This window comes from Calonectris borealis, chromosome 3 (assembly GCF_964195595.1).
Source record: "Calonectris borealis chromosome 3, bCalBor7.hap1.2, whole genome shotgun sequence".
In the NCBI taxonomy this organism is placed as follows: domain Eukaryota; kingdom Metazoa; phylum Chordata; class Aves; order Procellariiformes; family Procellariidae; genus Calonectris; species Calonectris borealis.
The window spans coordinates 91,460,080-91,478,374 of NC_134314.1; the positions used below are offsets into that span (position 1 = coordinate 91,460,080).

Here is an 18,295-nt window from a genome sequence, read left to right on the forward strand (position 1 = left end):
CGATCTCAGCAACGCTATACATAGAAGGTAAAACCCCTTCATGCGCCTCGTCAGTAAAAGACATGACCGAAAGGCAGTGTTTCCAGTTCGTAGGAAACGGTATGTTTTTACAAACTGCTCTCATCCAAATCACAGTGGGTTTTTTGGTGGAAACTTCTGGTGAATCAAAAGTACTCTGACCCCTGCAGGTGCTTCGGCAAACTGACACGAGAGGGCTGAGGCTGAGGGAAGAACCTGCGTTTTTGAGGAAACAGTACAAAACTTCTTGCTTGGTGTGTTGCTACACCCAGGAGTATCGTCCATTTGCCGTAACATTCAGAGTTTGAGTGCTTGTCTAATATGACCTTCAGGGTGCTGTCCTGACTTACTGCTTTCCAGAGTACAGGAACACACAATATTTTTGGTTGTTCTCAAACGCATGCGTTGAGTTTGTTTATACCAAAACACGGTGCCTTTAATGAGATCAGCTTGCCATTTACTTTCCAAATCTATTAAAAAATGTAGCATAGTGTCAATTCAAATACTGATGCCCAGTAGATGGCTGCTTCTCATTGTCCGTTCGTTGTTGAGATATGTCAGCTGAACGGCCCTAATCTAGGTAATGTATGCTGTATTGATAGTGTTTTATCACAATAATGACGTTTCACTGAAAAACAGACCAATGCCTTGCAAACTATTGGGGCTAATTAAAACATTTGTAGCTCTTGAAAAATAATCTTCTACAATTTATTTTAAGTTCTGAATGGATCAGAATATAGTCAGCTATTCTGATATGATAAAAACATCAGTATTTTTAATAGACAAATATGGGAAATGCTTTCTTTTAGACAAATATGGAAACGCTTTATTTTTCAGCATCATGTTACAGGGCTGTACTGTTTCCATTAGTAATAGGCCTGTGCTAGTAATAGGGAACCTTTGCTACCAGTAGGCATTTAGGCTGGAGTGAACGCCAGTGAATTACAGTGCTTTTTAAAACACACCAAAAAGGTACGTTATTGCTGACAAAGCTTTACACTGCAGTTTCTTCTGTTACTGGTAGCAACTTGTCAACGGTAGCCTTGCCAATGGGGAGTTTTGCCCTTACATAGCAGCTCCTGCATTGACACGAGAATTGGTTCTTTCTGCTCAAGTGGACGAGTGTGTGAGGCTGGAGGAACTGTAGAAGCCATACCTTGGCACTCTCCATAATAACCTATATTAAATTTCCAGAACCTCTCTCCTTACATTTCCCACATCGCTGGCACCAGTATGCGCAACCCAAGACTTTCCAGGCTCGGCACCGTGCAGCTGACACAACCCCACCTGCCGAGTAAATGACTTTATTCTCTCGATCGCCACAGCTCCAGCCGCTTCCGACAGCCCAACACGTTGCTCCCGGAGCCGCCTTCGCACCCCGGGCAGGGCGGGACATGGCAGTGGCGGGTCCTGCTCTTCGGTTGTACCGAGGGGCTGCCCTTGTGAAGACAACCACCTCCCGCTTCCCTGCCGTCTCTCCCACCCGGTCGCTGCCGCCTGCGGTTACCGAGCGCAGCCCAGTCAGCGGTTTGCCTTTCGGCAACACCGTTCATGTTGTTTCCCTCCGGTCGCTCCTTCGTCCCGGCTCGGGGCCGGCGCTCCCTCCAGCCGCGCTCCGCCGGAGCGAGCGGGGCGCCCAGCGCCGCCGCCTGCCGGCCCTCCGGGGGCGCCGCCGGGCAGCGCCCGGCTCCGGCCCTTGCCGCCGGGCCCAGCGCGGCAGCGCCGCCGCAAACGCACCTCCCGCCGCGGCCGCCGCCTTCCCCGGGCCGCGGCTCCGAGCCGCGCTCCGCCCGCGCTACCCAGCGCAGCGGGCGGCGGCAGGGCCGCGGCTGCCCGCCCCGCGCCGCTCCCGAGGCACGTCGGCCGGCTCTGGGCAGCCAGGGCAGCCGCTCGGCAGGGAGACCGGCCGGTAGCCGCGGGCGCCTCTCGTCCGTGCGCCAGCGAAGACCACTCGCCGGCCCGGGGGCGGCTCTGGCTGCCGAGGTCAGCGGGCGAGCCGCGGCACCTCCGCTTGTTTACGAGCGGGCTGAGGGGCGGCGCGGGATAGGGCTCCGCCGCCGCTGCCGCCGTTAGAGCGGGGCTAGCAGCCGTCAGGGGCGGCAGCGCAGCCCCCCTCCCGCCCCCGCGGAGCGGGTCAGTCACGGCTCCGCACCCGCGGGGCACCTGGTCGGGATCGGGGGGCCGGCTGCGGGGACGGGACGGGCGGGGAGCGGGCGGCTCTCCCCCTCCGCGGCGCAGGAGCCGAGAGGGCGCTGAGCCGCTCCCCGTCCCGGATCCCCGCGCCCCTCGCGGGGGCAGGCGGAGGAAGAGGAGGAGGCTCTCGCCGCCGCGGCGGGGGACGCGAGGCCCCTTTCGCGACTCCCCCGTCGTCGCCCTGCTGTGGCTGCACCCTGCGCGGGGCCCTCTCCCTCCCCACCCCCGGTGTCCCCCGGAGGCAGAGGTGTCCCCCAGGCCGCCGCCGGCCCGTCCCCGCGGTCTGGCGACGCCGCGCTCCGCGCTCCGAGCCCCGGGCGGGGGAGGGGAGGGGCGGGGGGAGGCGGCGGCGGCGGCCGCTGAGGGGCCCAGGCTGCTCCTCGCCTCCGCTGCGTCTCTCCCCAGCCCCAGATCCTGGGGCGCGGGGGGGCGGGAGGAGGAGCGGGCGGGGCCAGCCTGGGCGGCATCCAATGAGGAGGCGCGAGCAGGCAGCCGGGGCGGGGCGAAGGCGATCACCGCCCAATGGGGGAAGGGCAGAGGGCGCACTCGGAGCGGGGCGAGTCGCAGGCAGGAGGCGAGTCGGGACTCGGGCAGCGAGCGGGGCAGAGCCAGCTGCAGTCGCCGCCGCCTCGCCCAGGGGCTCGCTCGCAGCCGCTCGCGCGGCGTGGACGGTGCCGCGGGACCGGGAGCCGGCGGGCGAGGGACGAACGAACGGACTGACGGACGCCGCTTCCCGGAGGGGGCAGCGGGCGGAGCCGCCGCCGCCCGGAGCAGAAGTTTGGCTGAAGCGGCCGCCGCCGCGAGAGGAAACTTTCCTCGGGGGGCCGGAGGCGGGGGCGGCGGGAAGGAGCCGCGGAACGCTCGGGTCCGCCGCCCGGCGAGGGGGCTTCCGAGAGGCTCCCCCCCTCCCCGGCCCAGGCCGGGCTGCGGCGGCCGGGATGTACCTGGCAGCGGTCTCGGCGGGGAGGAGACGCCCGGGCGGAGACGGCGGCTGGCACCTGGCGGCGGCGGGGTGGCTGTTACTGCTGGCCCTGCTGCTGGGCGAGTCGGGGACGCGGGCTCTCGTCTGCTTACCCTGCGACGAATCCAAATGCGAAGAACCGAAGAGCTGCCCCGGTAGCATCGTGCTGGGGATCTGCGGTTGCTGTTTCATGTGCGCTCGGCAACGTAACGAGAGCTGCGGGGGAGTCTACGGGCTGCACGGAGCTTGCGACCGGGGGTTGCGCTGTGTCATCCGACCGCCGCTCAACGGAGACTCCATCACCGAGTACGAAGTGGGCGTCTGCGAAGGTGAGAGGCGGCGGGACATCATCCATCCATCCATCCCCGGGGAGGGGGTACCCGTTGGGCGGCGGGGAGGGAAGGAGGGCGCACCGGCCGGTGTGACCTCCCCGCCGCCCGCCTGTCCCATCTACGAGCGTGTCTTTTAAGCTTTCCTCCCTAAACACCCTTACTTAAAAGTTTTACCCTTCATTTTCTTAGCCTAAACTTCCAGGCTTTTCCACTTCTTACTTTCCGTAGCGCTCGACGGGTTTGCAAATAGCTTATGTCAACGAGCGATGCCCAACTTAAAATTCCTTGATAAAGGGCTTGGGAAAGGTTTGGCAGATGGAAATCGGCGGAGGTCAGTCGTGCACACATGATGCCTGTTCCGGATTCCCTCCTCTGTAAGGAAACACAAAGGCTGATCATCTGTTGTAAAGTTTTCCTTCCTGTTCCTGTCACTTAATATCTCCCCGCCTGTCCGCCTCGGTATATGATGCTAAGGGATGTCTTTTTCCTTGCTGGAGCATCAAGGGGGAAGGAGAAATCCCCACGGCAGAACTCCGCTCCAAGTCACTTCTGCTTCCTGCCGGCTGCTCGTGAGGTGATGAATTGGTATGAAATGCGAGAGGAGTTCACCCCCCCTCCTTCAAATTTTGTATCTGTCGGAGTCCCTCAGATTAATTCTTTATATATATATAATTTAACAAAAGACCAAAGACAAATTTTTAGTCTCTTTTCGTCTTCTCCCTCCAGCGCTCTTTTTCCCCCAAGTTGAGGGAAAACATGGCGCTGTAAAGAGATTACAAATAACCAGTAGTTTGGGATATGTATAAATGTATGTGAGCCTCGGAGCGGGAGCTTCGACAATTCTGGAAAAGGAGCGGGAGGCGGTCTCCTCTCGGCGGGTAGAGGGCAGTAGAAAGTCCGGAGAGCTGGTGAGGCAGCATCTGTCCAAAAAAACTTGTGTTTAAAATGATGCCCTGTTTTGAGAGAGCTAAAACCGGTCACTTTTAGTGGGCAGCTGACCTTTGTTGTGGCGCTCGTTATTAGTTTAAAACTCCGTTTGCCTCCGTCACAAATAAATTGCAAAGCCCGGCAGAGCGGGGCAATGTGTCCCGCCTGTACTGGAACCAATGCCATCAGCCTCTGCAGTTGTTGCTCGAGTAGGACCAGCTCCAGAGTTAAAAGCTCTGTTGTTAAACAATTAAAAGTGGCCTTAAACTACTTTGAAGACCTTGATTGAGGCCGTGTGGCTGAATATGTATATTGCTGTAGTGTCTCTCTCATTATTATTTTTAATAGGTATTGGAAAAGTTTTCTTAATTAGCGAGGTGCAAGCAAAGAGGGAGAAGGTACTTTAAAACCTACCTGCCTTTGGATGAGTTTCTCTTTTTGCATGTTTCAAGTAAAACTTGGCTTAAACGGCGTCTCCTCCCCCCGCCCCCCCACCCTTTCCCCCACTCCCCGGTAAAGGAAGTAAAAGTCTGCAGTCATTAAATGCCTTAATATTCCAACTCCCTTACTGTATCACAGTACGGACGTCTCTGGCAGTTTAGGAGTATTTCATTCCTTTGAAGTGATGCAATCTGTACGTTGCTGTAGTTCAACTCGTAACACGTCCCATCTACTGTTGAAAATAGTATGAAGCATTTGTTGGCAAGATAGCATTTCAATTAGTGTTGTGGTTAGGAACTAGTTCCAGCTGTCCCTATAGGAATAGTCAGGGAGATAAGTTATCTATTTAATTTTTATTCTCATAAATGAAAAGCAACTGAGCTGAACTGTCAGCCTAATAAATAGTCCTGGAATACCTATTACTGAATTGTCAGGAAACTGCCTCATTCTAAGCAACAGAAGTAATGTGTTGTTCTTCATGGTCCGTGTTGTGCGCAAGGGGTGGCAGAAGGAAAAAAGGGGACTTAATGTACTACCTCCGATCACTAAAGTGAGGTTGATTAGCTCTATTTTTTTGATCATGGTGACCTAAACATTTGTGCAGTTTACAGGCACACATGCAACAGCTAGGCTGGCGATGCCTGATGTGTGACTAGTACTAAGCCATGCCTCTATCCATTAACGGAATAAAGGCTACTTTTTTTTTTTATCATGTCTACTGGGAGCGCAAACCCTTTCCTACCCCAGCTCAGGGAGGAGGAATTGGAAATGACTTACAGAACTATGTGAGTAGAAATTTATATTTTTACTCTCCTTCCTGTCTCTAGCCTTTTCTTTCACTGCAATTTTTTACACTGAAATGACCCCTACTGGCTATAGTTATAAGCATATTTTTTTATCATTTTTGAAGCTTCAGCAGTGTCTTATTTCAGAGTATCAGCACATACTAGGCTACAGAAAGCTTTAAGAGCTGGAATTGCGGCAGGTAAAAATACTTGTCTGTTAATGTAGTTTTAGTACGTAATGCGTTTGGCATAAGGGAACTCTGTAACACCTGATGGAGAAGTCTCTGTGGCATCTGTCACTGGTAGCCTCTCTTTTTGAAACTAGAAAGGGAGTAGTCTCTGTTAACCAGTGTTTATTAATGAAATCTGTTGCTGATTCTGGGTTCTTTTCTTTATCCTTCTAAAACCTGGAGGAAGTCCTTGTTCATCTCGCCACCTTAACTATTTACATCTTTATGCAGTTCTAAGGCTCCATTTGTGGCATTATCCTGAAGTGTGTAAATATATGTAAATGCCTTTCCTGAATGTAGTTGTATTCTTGGTAAAGAATAATTCTGAGGTCGGCTTCCGCCAGCGCGGGTGGGTACTTTTCCTGAAGGGCAATCTTGAGAGACTTTAAACACCTCCAGCCTCTCTGGCTTTGCAGGGATGCTGCTGGATTGGTTCAATGAGGTGTCACGAGCTTACAGCCCCTTCCAAACACTTTTAGCATTCAGATGTTTTGAGCTCAAAGCAGGGACTGCACTTGCTCTCTGCCCTTGAAGGTAGACCTAGAGCCACCTCCCAGACTGGAGTTCTCCAGAAACACGTTAGCCTTGGCTTCTGCAGCAGTCTGGCTGGGCAGGGATCCTGCCTTCTGGGGAATCGGAAAGCCTTGGAAAAGCTCTGCCAAAGAAGTTCTGTTACTCTGTGAAGGCATTTCTTGTGATGACTCTTCTCTTGCCTCTGTTTCAACACTTCCCCAATTTCTGGTGCTCTTAGATGAAGAGGCCTTGATTGCTTTGCTAAACTCAGTAAGGCATAACAGTAGCATGTGAAATAATGCTGAAAATGAGCTGATATTATTATTAACTGTGTAATAGAAACATAAGTTTTTGTGATATATACTTGAAATGCAAAGTTAACGAAACTGCTAGTTTTACTGTGTCCTTAGGTTCCTTTAAGAATATACTTCCATATGAGTAAGCCTCTAGGTAGCCATTGAAAGAAGATATTTCTGCTCCAGTAGCTTACTATCTAACATGTAGTACTTTGTTTGTTTTGGGTTTTTGTTTTGGTGGGGTTTGTTGGTTTGTTTTTTTTTGGGGGGGGGGGGGAGAGGGTACAGTTATTGCTGTATTCTTTTTGCCTACTGTAGCTAATTTAAGGCTTGCCTTGAATACTTGAGGCTTGTCTGCCTAGTGTGTAGCTTCTGAACTGGGGTTCCCTCCAGACCAGGAGAAAGCTGCAGATTTTAGGCAAGTATCAGGAAGTATGTGGGTTAAACCTCTAAGACGATGGTAGAAGCTTACTCTACTGTGGCTAGTCCTAGTCTTTTCTACTGAACTGCAGCTTTTTGGGAGCTTGGAACATTACTGGCTGGCTGACTCCTTGTTGGGACAAGCGGGGAGAGCTTGGGTGTTCCCCCCCTTCCCCACACCTTTAACCCTCTGAACTAACTGTCCTCCCCTAGAAACCTGTAGTAGAGTATGATATGTAAGGGCACAGTATATTGTATGTAACCAAAATGCAGTGAAACTGAGCTGGTGAGAAGAAATGAAATTTTGAAAACTTAGCTTTTTTCAAAATTGGGAGGAGGAGAGCTAAGCTTTTTTTTGTTTGGGCATTGGTTTACACATATGCTAATGGAGTTCTCTTCTGCTTTTTTGAGGTAAGAACAACTTGCTTACAGACTTGCTAGTATTTTTACCACAAGTGGTGCTGCTGCTTCTAACTTCTGTAGCTAGTTTTCAGTTGTTTTTGGTCCCATGCTCTGTATCTAATGGATCAATGGACCAAAGACTAGAACATGACGCTTTGTCTCCAGACAGACTTCTACACAACATGCTTGGCTTCTTGCCTGTGGTGCAGTCCAGACCCCTAAGGATCAGGTAGTGTTTTGCTTTGAGTACGAGTTACTGAAGTTCAAGTGATTTAGAAGTTGCGTGTGGGTAACCTGGTTGTTTGTCTCTGACTGGAACGGTGCTGCCCAGATTTCTTAGTTTTTTGCTTGGTGTTTTTTTTTTGTTTGTTTTTTTCTTACTCCGTTATGTAGTGAATGGCTGGGGAAATGTCCAAATAGTTTTGATGTCCAGGTATGTGCAGAGAACTTCCTCCACTAACATCAAATGTTAGAACTGATGATCTAGTTAGGGACTTCATCAGTATTAAGTGGTGCACCAGATGATTGTTGGCATGAAGACAGTCAAAATACTTAGTTCAAAGACTATCAGCAGTCCAGGCTATCGGAGGAAAAAAATGGAAAAATTATTCATGGTGTCAAAAAAAAATCATGAAAATTACTGAACTTGTGAAACTGGAATGAGAAGTAATTCTTTGATGGTGAGTGTTCAGCTTCTGATATGCTAGTCTTGACCATATTTAACAGTCCCCTTCCCCCCACCCCAGGAAACACTTACTAGGCACATGCTGACTTCTTAAACACAGGCTGGATAATTTGTAAGCTATTTCTACTCTGACTTATGTCAATGCCAAAATCTCAACATCGGTAAGAACATGCAACTTTGAGTGTGAGATGGAATTTGAATTAGATCAGGTGCTAATTTGACTTGGAAATGGTTTCCTCTCTGTTTCTGGGCATCATGTTTTGATTTTTAGAAATCACTTGGTTCCAATATTTCAACAGAAATGAAATGGAAAAGTCCAGCAGATATGAGGAGGGATGTTGATGCAGGAATTCGTAAGGTTTTGCTGTTGTGATCAGCACAGTTAGTTTAAAACTAGCCATCTCACTAAATCGCTTAACTTCTATTAAGAGGAATACTCTCTTTTATTTATTTTTATTATTTTAAACCATTTGGTCTCACATGACTGTATGTCAAGCATCCTCTACTGATGTGAATTATTCCCTGTAGAAAATGGTTATTTCATCAGGTTTCCCAAAATGATGCTGCTTTTTTAACTACCTTCAAACTTGTCAGTAATTTCTGCACCCCTAGGCATGTTTGCTGTTTTAAGTACCCTCCAGCTGATTCAAGAATACTTGCATAATTTAACTTCTTGCATAGTACTTAGTCAACCAAAATGTCATTTGGCTGACAGGCATATTATGCAATAATTAATCCATTAATATGGTTCAAAAATGCCTTCCTCTTCCCCGCCTTCCTTTGCACTCCTCTCAGGGATTCTTCATCTCTATGAGTAAAGTTTATAGCATCTTGCAGACAGGAGATGTTTTAATGGATTGAATACTTTATAGAAGTGAACTATTAAATGTCTCTTGTGACTTGCAAACTGCTTTCATTTGAGAATGCATTTAATCCACAGGGAAATGGTGAATTCAGGGTTTTGCCTGAGACTTCAGGTGACACCAGTTGTGTAGTCTGATGATATATTATGTTTTAACTCTGCCTTTTGGTATGTATGCATGCAATTTGGAAAATGACTGATGCTGACATAGAAAGCTTATGTATATGGAGTAACTTACCAATGTAAACTAAGATGGGAAGATAACTTTGTATAAAGGCTATCTAGATTAAATTCCACATAAGTATACGGATTAAAAGATGGTCCCTGAGGGAGCTGTAGTCTAAACAGACTAGTTTGGCCATGTTTGGAGGAAGTAAGCCCTTAGTAATGTATTGAGATGAATGGAAGCAGTTCACACCTTTACCAGAGGCAATATTCAGTCCCTAGCAGCTTTCACTGGGTATACTGGGTACTTAACTTCAGAATCCGCAAATCACGTTAACACCTTGTGGGTCATGAGTGTGCAAGTCTTTCAATAAGAAAACAAACAGGAGAGCATAGGGTTGTGGACAGGAGGAAAAGCACTGGCTCACAGGCATGCACCCATTCCCATGTTCTTACTCACTTCCAAAACTTTAAGCCTTATATAGCCAGATACCTTGATACTGATAGGCTTCAGGTGATTTTGGTGGGTTTTTTTATAATTAGTGAAAAATCTAGCAAGTGTAATCTTTCTGAATTTGAGAAAGCCTGTTCTGTTGGGTTCCTTATCCTTGAAACAAATTAAAATTCAGGGTTTTGTTACAGCCTGTGGTGTGCTCTGTTCAGGATTTTTTTCAGAAAGGCTGGATGTATGCAGGTGGAGGTGTTTCTTCCCCTCACTGATGGGCTGTTGATAAAAAGCTGGGGTCATACTGATAATGGCATTATGTGCACTAATGTAAAATGTGCTGCTTTGATAATAGAAAGACTCGAGTTGATGTCTACCTCTAAGTTAGGTTTTAGGAAAAGAAAAAAGCCTTGACACTAATTCTAAATCCAGGGTATGTAGAGTTTTTCCTGTAGTCTTCTGTGACTAAGAAATTGGATATAATTCCTCTGAAACATCCTGTAATTCTGGTGTTCGGTGATGCTGCATTAATGATTTGGGGGTGGAGGAAGTGGCAAAAGGTTTAGGATATCAGGTTTCTTCTAATAGTGTGGACTGTTCTTGGTATAGGTTGCTTTATTCGTAGCCCAGTTCCAGAATTTGTCTTAGGCAAAACTTTTCCTACTCCTGTCAGCTTTGCTTCTCCTGAGCAGCTTCAGCGAGCTGCCAGCCAGCTACTTGTTTGCAGCGAAGCTGATGTGTGCTGCTTTACATGCAGGCTTCTGAAGCGTGTGAGTGCAGTGTGCAACTTGGAAAAAAAAATTGGAATTTTAGCCTCCTTTGGAAAATGGGTACGAAGGTCTGGCCCATTCCTGAGGCTTTAGCAATTATTTTTTTAAAGAGTTTTCTAGAGCTAGAGGAAAAATCTGCTAGGACAGCTGAAATGCTGCTGTCCATGCTCATTCTAATCAGGGGAGTACTGGCAGAGGCTGTGCCTGACCAATTAAACCCTGGGACAGTGTGTGATATTTTCAGTCAACTATTTACAAACAAGACATGGTTCTGGTCATGAGATTAAAATAACTTATTTGCAAGTCTTTTTTCAGGTGCTTAAATGTTTAGGGGTCAGACTTCAAAACTAATTATTTATCATTTCAGACCATCTTTGGGGCAGAAGGCTATTGGAAATATCGTTCAGTCTTGTTGGGGGGAACCCTAATAGTGAAAGTCTTAAAAAGCAAACAGGCAAAAAGCCAAAAAAACAAAACCCCAAAAAACCACTCAAAAAAAAGAAAAAAAGAGGGGGCTATCTGGAGAACTGAAATATTGCAGACAGCGTGGGCAAGGGAAAACTTTAAAACTTGAAATAGTTGTCCACGTCACATGCTTCACTTAGCACTTCCATTTATCTCCTTGCTTTCCTCACGGCCTCTATGGAGTTTCTGATAATTGAGTGGAAAGCTGGTTTGCTTAAATACTTTCTGCATTCCTTTATGAAATAACTGCCTTGAGACACACGCAGTGAAAATCTTTCTTGCTGTATTGGGGATTTGATCACCTGAGATACACGCTCTAGTTTGAATAAGATAAAGCAGGCAGTCAGACTTGAGACAAGCCTTACATGTATGGTGTTCCTGAGGTATCCAAATGTTATGGTATGATTTTGCTTTCTAGCTTTGAGTAGAAATTTTATCAGGAGGCTGCAAAGCCCTTTTGTACTGACGTGCATTCCACATGAAGATTTGATCTTGGGAAGTGGACCCTTCTAAAAGGTGGAAAAACTGCTTTATCATAAAACTCTCAGCTGTGTGTCTTACCATAAAAGTTTCTGCCGGCTCTGGTCCCTGATTCGTGACTTCACTGAAGGAATAAGTTGCAAGAGGGGAGAGGATTGCAGCCAGTACATGAGCTCAAACTCACTTCAAGGCTAGCCTTCCCTTCTGCTGCTTTTCAAGGTCTGGGGCTGGGTTTCAAGCATTCTTTAGTGGTGATTAGTCATTTCTATTGTTCAGCTCCTCCAAAACATGAATTTCCTTTCCGTCGTTCTTTTTTCCTGTTCAAAGAGAAGCCAAAGCCTACTGGCAAGAAGTATTTCCTTTTTTTTATTTTAGAAAGTCTGTAGAATCCTCTCAGAATCTCATACCATCTTAATGAGTACCACTGATTTGAAAATGCTGTTGTGTATACCAGTGTGCTGGGGTGGTGGGGCTCAGACCTTGGGTCTGGTTTGATGGAGAAGCTTCTGAAAGGTTCCCTCCCCTTGCCAGAGGGCAGTGCCAGTCTCAGTAAGGATCACTTCTGTGTCACTGTGGAACCCATTCTCTCTCCTCCTTCAAATGCAGGATTTAAAAGGATGCAAGAGTGACTTTGAATTGACAGTGAATTTGACTGTTTCACTTTCAGATCAGCAATATATTTTATGGTCTCTTGGCTCTTTCAGCATCCTGAGAACCTGTCTGTGTCTGCTTTAAAAAGGCAGAAATAACTGAGTAACATGCTGCAGTTAAATGTAAATTACAGGAGTTGACTCAATTCATTCCAGTTATGTTTACCCTCTCACCCCTGAACTGTAATTTAATAATATTGTGGGTACAATGCTTGTATATCAGTCTCCAGCAGTGATACTTTAGTGACCATTCCAGTGTGTTGCTTGCTGGTCTGAGGTGATGCCTTATCTTTATAAACAGTGAAGGAGAATAGCGTATCATTTTCCAAACAACAGCTGATATTCATTAAATCTCCAGAAAGGAAGAGAAGGGTTGGGGCACTAAAGAGAAGATTCTGTGGTGGGCAGAAGTAATTGAGAACTTCAAGGAAGGGAAAGCAAAAATTTAAGCACTGGAGAAAGGAGTTTCTGAAAAGCTCTTTCCTTGTAACTTGCACCTGTTTTGAGATGATCCTTTGCATATGGGGGACAATAAATGCTACTGTAGTGAGCTACTCTGTACTTTAAAAATAAGGCTCCAAGTTAGTTTCTCCTAGTTGCATGCTTTTCTGGAAACACAAGCAGCTCTTCAGGTGAAGAAGACACACCTGCTTCAATCCTGAGCATCATGCCTCACACACTGTGGTGCTGTGTTGTGGGTGCTGGTATGTAAGATTTAGCATGGAAGAAGTGATGGAATGCTGCTTACCAGAGATGTATTTCTCAGACTGTTTCCCAGACTGGACCTCTTGTTCAAGGACCTCTTGTTCAACTTGTTAATGCCTTAATCCTCTTCCCTGCTTTAGATGCATGCTATGACAGACTTGGGAGTTCAGCAACCCAGAGCAGCACTTGAATTGTTAGCAAGCTGAAACATTTGCTTTGCAGAAAGTAAGTGATTATATGAATGATGGAAGAAAATGAAAAAAGTTTGGAATTAACATGATGCCTTCCCTCCCATGGCTTCCTTATGGTATGAAAGCACACTTAGAATTAAAAAAGTATTACGTCCAAGACTTAACTTTGGTCTGAGTAAATGCAGAACTATTTATTGTCTGAAAAGGGAACTTGCCTGAATGACTTGGAGAGAGTGGGGAACTGCATGTAGATAGAAATTATTTGAAAGAATGACTTTCAAGCTGTAGTTATCGGCCTGCTGGGAACGTTTGAACCATTTCTAGGCGTGTAACAGGCAGCTGAGTGGCTGTGTTACAACAGTCCAATGCCAACTTGGGACTGCTAAAAAGAGTGGCCCTTCCCTTTTTTGCCCCTACCTGATCATGCCAGCTGAGGCATGAGATGGTGGAAATTGCAGCTAAACTAAGATCAGTTTGGATGAAAACTAACAGTTTGCTTGGGTTGCTCTTCAGCCGGATTGTTTCTGAAAACTTAATGTTAAACACCGACTTGATTTTTGTATTTTTAAGTGTCTTAGAAGTCAGCTAGTGGATAAGATGCGCATACTGAGGTTTGAAAGGCTCTTAGATTCTTACATTTGGGTTTTGTCAACCCTGCTTTCAGAGAAGTAAAGCATTGACAAATGATTATATCTCGATTTCTTCCTTCATATCATCCACATTTCTGAGAGGTATGCATGAAAGAGTGCTCTCCTGAAAAGGAAGCCATAGAGGAGGTCAAACAGAGCATGCAGGAAAATGTTTGTGCTACAGTCTGGAATTGCTCATGAACTGTCCCAGGTGTCCAAATCACTGGTGTGTAAAAGTTTGTTTTTTTGGAAACAAAAAAGTTTGGGTTTAGTCTGCAGGACATGATGATTTTGGGAGTAGTAGAGGCTAGGTTATATGCTTTACAAAGCCTAGACTTTGCTCAAGACATGTTTCCATTATCAGTTGAAATATTGCCTCTAAAGGAACAAGCACGCTGCACTGGACCACCATTTATCTGCATCAAGCAGAGCACTAGGTGTCTTTGCATCAAGTAACTAGAGCATTAAATCGAAGTGGATTCATACTGGATTCATCCCTTTAGCTCATGCGAGTGCTTTCATGTGGTTGTACCTTTCATTCTGCCTATGCTGATGTGACTTCTGAAGGTTTACCCTAAGCGGTAAACAAGTATTCATTTAACAGGACCTTTAACTTCTGTCCATAAAAGGACAAAATCAAGTAGGAAAAGGAGTCTTAAGCCTGCGTGAAAGATCACGCTAGACTTTGCGTTGATTTACTAAACTAAACTAAGCTCTTTTCTTGTTACATGTTTGCTCCTTCATAGATGGAAATCTTGTTTCTAAACGAAACTGTGTGAAAAGCAGTCTGGTAAAAGATGTCCAGGCTAGAACTGGATTTGCATTCTTCCTGTACAAATGTGACTTTTTTGTATTCACTCACAGTAATCGAAAATACCTTGTTTCAAGATTCAGCATGTTAGATGTATAGTCTGCAAGTATTCCTGAGGGATTTCTCTTCTCTTCCATCCTCTTGATGGCTACTGAGCTAACTTTTGAGGAGCGTAGCACTGACGGCTTTAGGCGCACCTAGCGTTGGGCCACGCGCTTCCTGCGTACCTCCTTTTCTGCTCCCATCTGAAAAGCCCCGAGAGGTGGCAGGTGAGATGTCAAACACTAATCTCTTCTGGAAGTCAGATAGTGTTGCGAGTAGTGCCACAGCGTGTGGTGCGTCTGCACAGAGGCATTCCGCCGGGAGTCAGGGATGGCTCTGCTTTCCGTGCCAGGTGGGTCCCACCTCCTGTGGGGCGAGCGGCTCCTGCGTAACAGGGCCTCTCCTGATCTCTCTGTCAGCCTTGGGGAGAGGTAGTGCTCAAATACCACAGGGCAGAAACTCGGGGGTGCTCAGAGCTGGCGTGCCGGAAAAGCAAACGTGTGCTGTCATGGCCGCCTGCGTGCCCCGCCGGCCTGCGCTGCGCTGCGCTGCTCTCGGGAGGCCGGTGGGTAGAGCGGCTGCGGGGCACGGGGGCACTGCCGCATGGGCCCCCGCCGCCGGGGCAGGCGGAGCGCCCGGCCTGGGCGCAGGGGTAGGGCAGGAGGGCCTGTGCGTCAGAAACGAGGAGCAGCTCAAACCATTTCCTTACGGCTGTTGAACAGACCGATCTGGATGAAGCTGTGGTCCCTGCGGTTACAGAATTTGAAACGCCAAACCTCGGAGCATAGCTATAGCCCCTTTTGTTCTTGTCATTACGTGGATTACTGCTGCGATGTGTAAAATACAAATTGTCCAGGCTGTATTCCGGCCTCTCAAAAACAGGATGTATTATTGTTCTCCAAATTCCCATGATTTTGCCCCCCCCGCCCCCGCATGCATGGCCTCCTCACGATGAAAGTGTCCCAAGCATTACTGAAGCAGCATCTTCTCTTGAAAGAATTTTAATAGTTTCTCTTCAGGAACTTCTGTACTTCCTTTGGCTTTTATTGATACAGTTGCTGCATGGGATGATAGGTTAACTTTAACTTAAAAAAAAAAAAAAAAGAGACAGATTACTTCCTGGGGTTAATGACTACTCTTCCTTTGCTGTTTTTATGGAGTAGAAGAGCCACGAGGTTTGCTTCTTCACGTCTGAAATTGGCTTAGTTGTTTATTCAGTGCTTTTTGTCAGCAGGGTGCTTTGCTGACTTATTAGAGAAAGCAAGCAGGTGGTTGCACAGGGAGAAACATACCTGTGAGAATCTGCTGTGACACTTGCTGTAGGCCATGTACAGTACTTAACTGGTAAACAGCTCTTTCCAACTGTTGGCTGTTTTTTTCCCCAAAACAGGAAAAGCTGCAGATTAGCATATATTCTGCATGTTTCTGTGAGTGGACAGTACTTGCATGTCAACCTCAGTGTGTGGGGGTGTGTATATACTGTTGTCAGGTTTTTAGACTTCTATTGAGGGTCAGACTACTGAATGACAAACAGTTCATATTTGTCTGCGGCCTCCCATACCGGAGGACAGCTTCTGATAACCCCAACAACAACAGAAAAACCCACCCTTGGTAGCTGGAAGATGTCTTAAATTTTTGAAGTGTTTCTTGGCAGAATCTGTATTGGAAACTTGCTTGTTGATAGTATATAAAATTGGAGTGAACGACTAGAAGGCACAATGTGAAAGCTGCTGTGAAATATAAGGATGTAAAGGTTGAAAATAGATATTTGTTCCTTTTGTCATTACTAGAAGTCAGTAGACTATCTGTGTGACTATTATGTAGTACTTGTTTTGATAGACACCTGAGGTTGGGAAATGACCTGGTGCTCTATAGCGAAGAATATGTAATGCTTAGTTTATAATCTTGAATAAAAAGAGGGTATCTTGCTTAAACTTCTGAGTCAGTGAGATGTTGCTGTATGTGCACTTGACCTAAGGAAGCTGAGACTTTTAGGACTGGTAATCTTGGTGGAACTCGGGACGGACTGAATTTATCGCTTCCTGGAGGAAAAAAAAATCTTGTTGCATGTAGCCTCCTTCTAAAAGGAGAGTGGGATTATGAGATTTGATTGGACTGATTCAAAAGGAGCAGAACTATTTGAGCAGAGACACTTGTTCCCCTGCCCCTTGACAGCAAGGAGCATGAGCTTGAGCAATTCTCCTAGAGCATGGATGGTAATCCAAGACTTCTGGAAAACTCCCTTTTGGTCCTATTACAGAATCAAAGGCTTGATATCTTGCAGTATTTTTGTAAAAAATACATCACATAGAATTCACTCCACAGAGATAACTTTTTATTAATCAGGTTTAAAAATGCTTGCTTTCTGACTCAATTTTGACTTCTATAACAGCTGCAGATTCTGTCCAACATTCTCACTTCCATGATAAATATAACTTCAAGTATCTGTAAAAGTTATTTCAGTTAGAATAGCACTCATTTGTGCTACAGCTGTGCGTTTCCCCGAGACATCATAGTTTTTCATACAAATGGAAGTAAACAATGCCAGTAGCTGTAGCAAAATGGGCAATAGAACAGCTGCGAAACATGGTATTTGGCAGATCCCACAGTTTAGATTAATCCATTATTTTTTTAATCTGTTATCTTCTGTTTAGCACTATGTTGAACTTGAAGTAAATCGCACCCAACTCCAAAGCAGCTGAATTTATATACTGCAGCCGAAATCCAATAGTGAGCGAGTTTGTTTGTTTATTTTAGATGAAAACTGGGATGATGATCAGCTTCTTGGATTTGAACCGTGCAATGAAAACCTTATAACAGGTTGTAACATAATCAACGGGAAATGCGAATGTGACACCATTCGGACCTGTAATAATCCATTTGAATTTCCAAGCCGGGATACTTGCCTGTCGGCCTTAAAAAGGATTGAAGGTAAGCACTTGTCTTCAGTAATTCAGAGTTAGTAATTTTTTTGTGCATTTGATGAAAGGCTAGAGTCTAGTTTAATATGTTTTAGGATGACTCGGGTAGTTTCAGATACCTGTGATCTTGCACTTTTCAGAAGACAGTTGTATGTTTTAAAGGAAGATAGGACTTCAGTAAGATAGGACTTGGCCTTCCAAATGCATAGATTTAAGAATGGAAAAAGCTAATACTTTGTGCTATGTGTGTTATGACGTTTGCAGATTTTAAGACTAAAACTGTTCTGTTTATAGTTCGTGGTAGCTACTTTCACTGTAAAGCAGTGTGGAAAACTCTCTTTAGATGTATTGATGTGATTGAACCCTGAATAAACACAGTGGATTTTAATAGCAAAGGCATAGAAAAAGGAGTAGTTGTTGATTATACTTGTATCTTTTCTTATATGAATGCATGAATAGCTATTTACATAATATAGCATTACCTTAATGCTCGTATTTTTCAGTTTCTGTGTTCCTTTGATTAGACTTGTGTTAGACCATGTACGTTTATGCTTCTGCACACATACATGATGGGTTTTTTTGTTTGGGTTTTTTGTTGCTTACGGCTGAAGGGGAAATGAGTTGGCTCAAATATATCCAGTTGGAATTAAATTCCCATGGTGTATTTCTAAGATGGTTTTGAACAGCTGTCAAAGGTTTGATCTCTGGCCCTTTCTATGATGCTGTAATTACTGTTTATTTTCCAAAGTGTCCAGGAACATGCAAAAACTGATTAATGATGTGAACCTGCTTAATTAGTCTGCTTTAAACCACTGTTTAAAGTCATATTGCAAAAGTAAATGTATTTATAAGGCTACTAACCGTATTTAAAGTTACTATCTTTGAGTTAAGGAAGTGTGATCTGATGTCACCTGTCATATTCCTTTTGTGATAAGAAAATTGTTTCTGAGCTATGG

At 45.9% G+C, this 18,295-nt stretch overlaps 1 protein-coding gene across 1 annotated transcript in view; it reads left to right on the forward strand.

Annotated features, from left to right (window-relative positions):
- Positions 1-3,149: 3,149 nt before the first annotated feature.
- The window catches only part of CRIM1 (cysteine rich transmembrane BMP regulator 1), a 197,970-nt gene continuing 182,824 nt past the window's right edge, over positions 3,150-18,295 (forward strand). Inside the window, exons 1-2 of the mRNA XM_075146636.1 lie at positions 3,150-3,501; positions 17,176-17,349. Coding sequence (XP_075002737.1) covers positions 3,150-3,501; positions 17,176-17,349 — 526 coding nt within the window. The remainder of the gene's footprint in view (positions 3,502-17,175; positions 17,350-18,295) is intronic.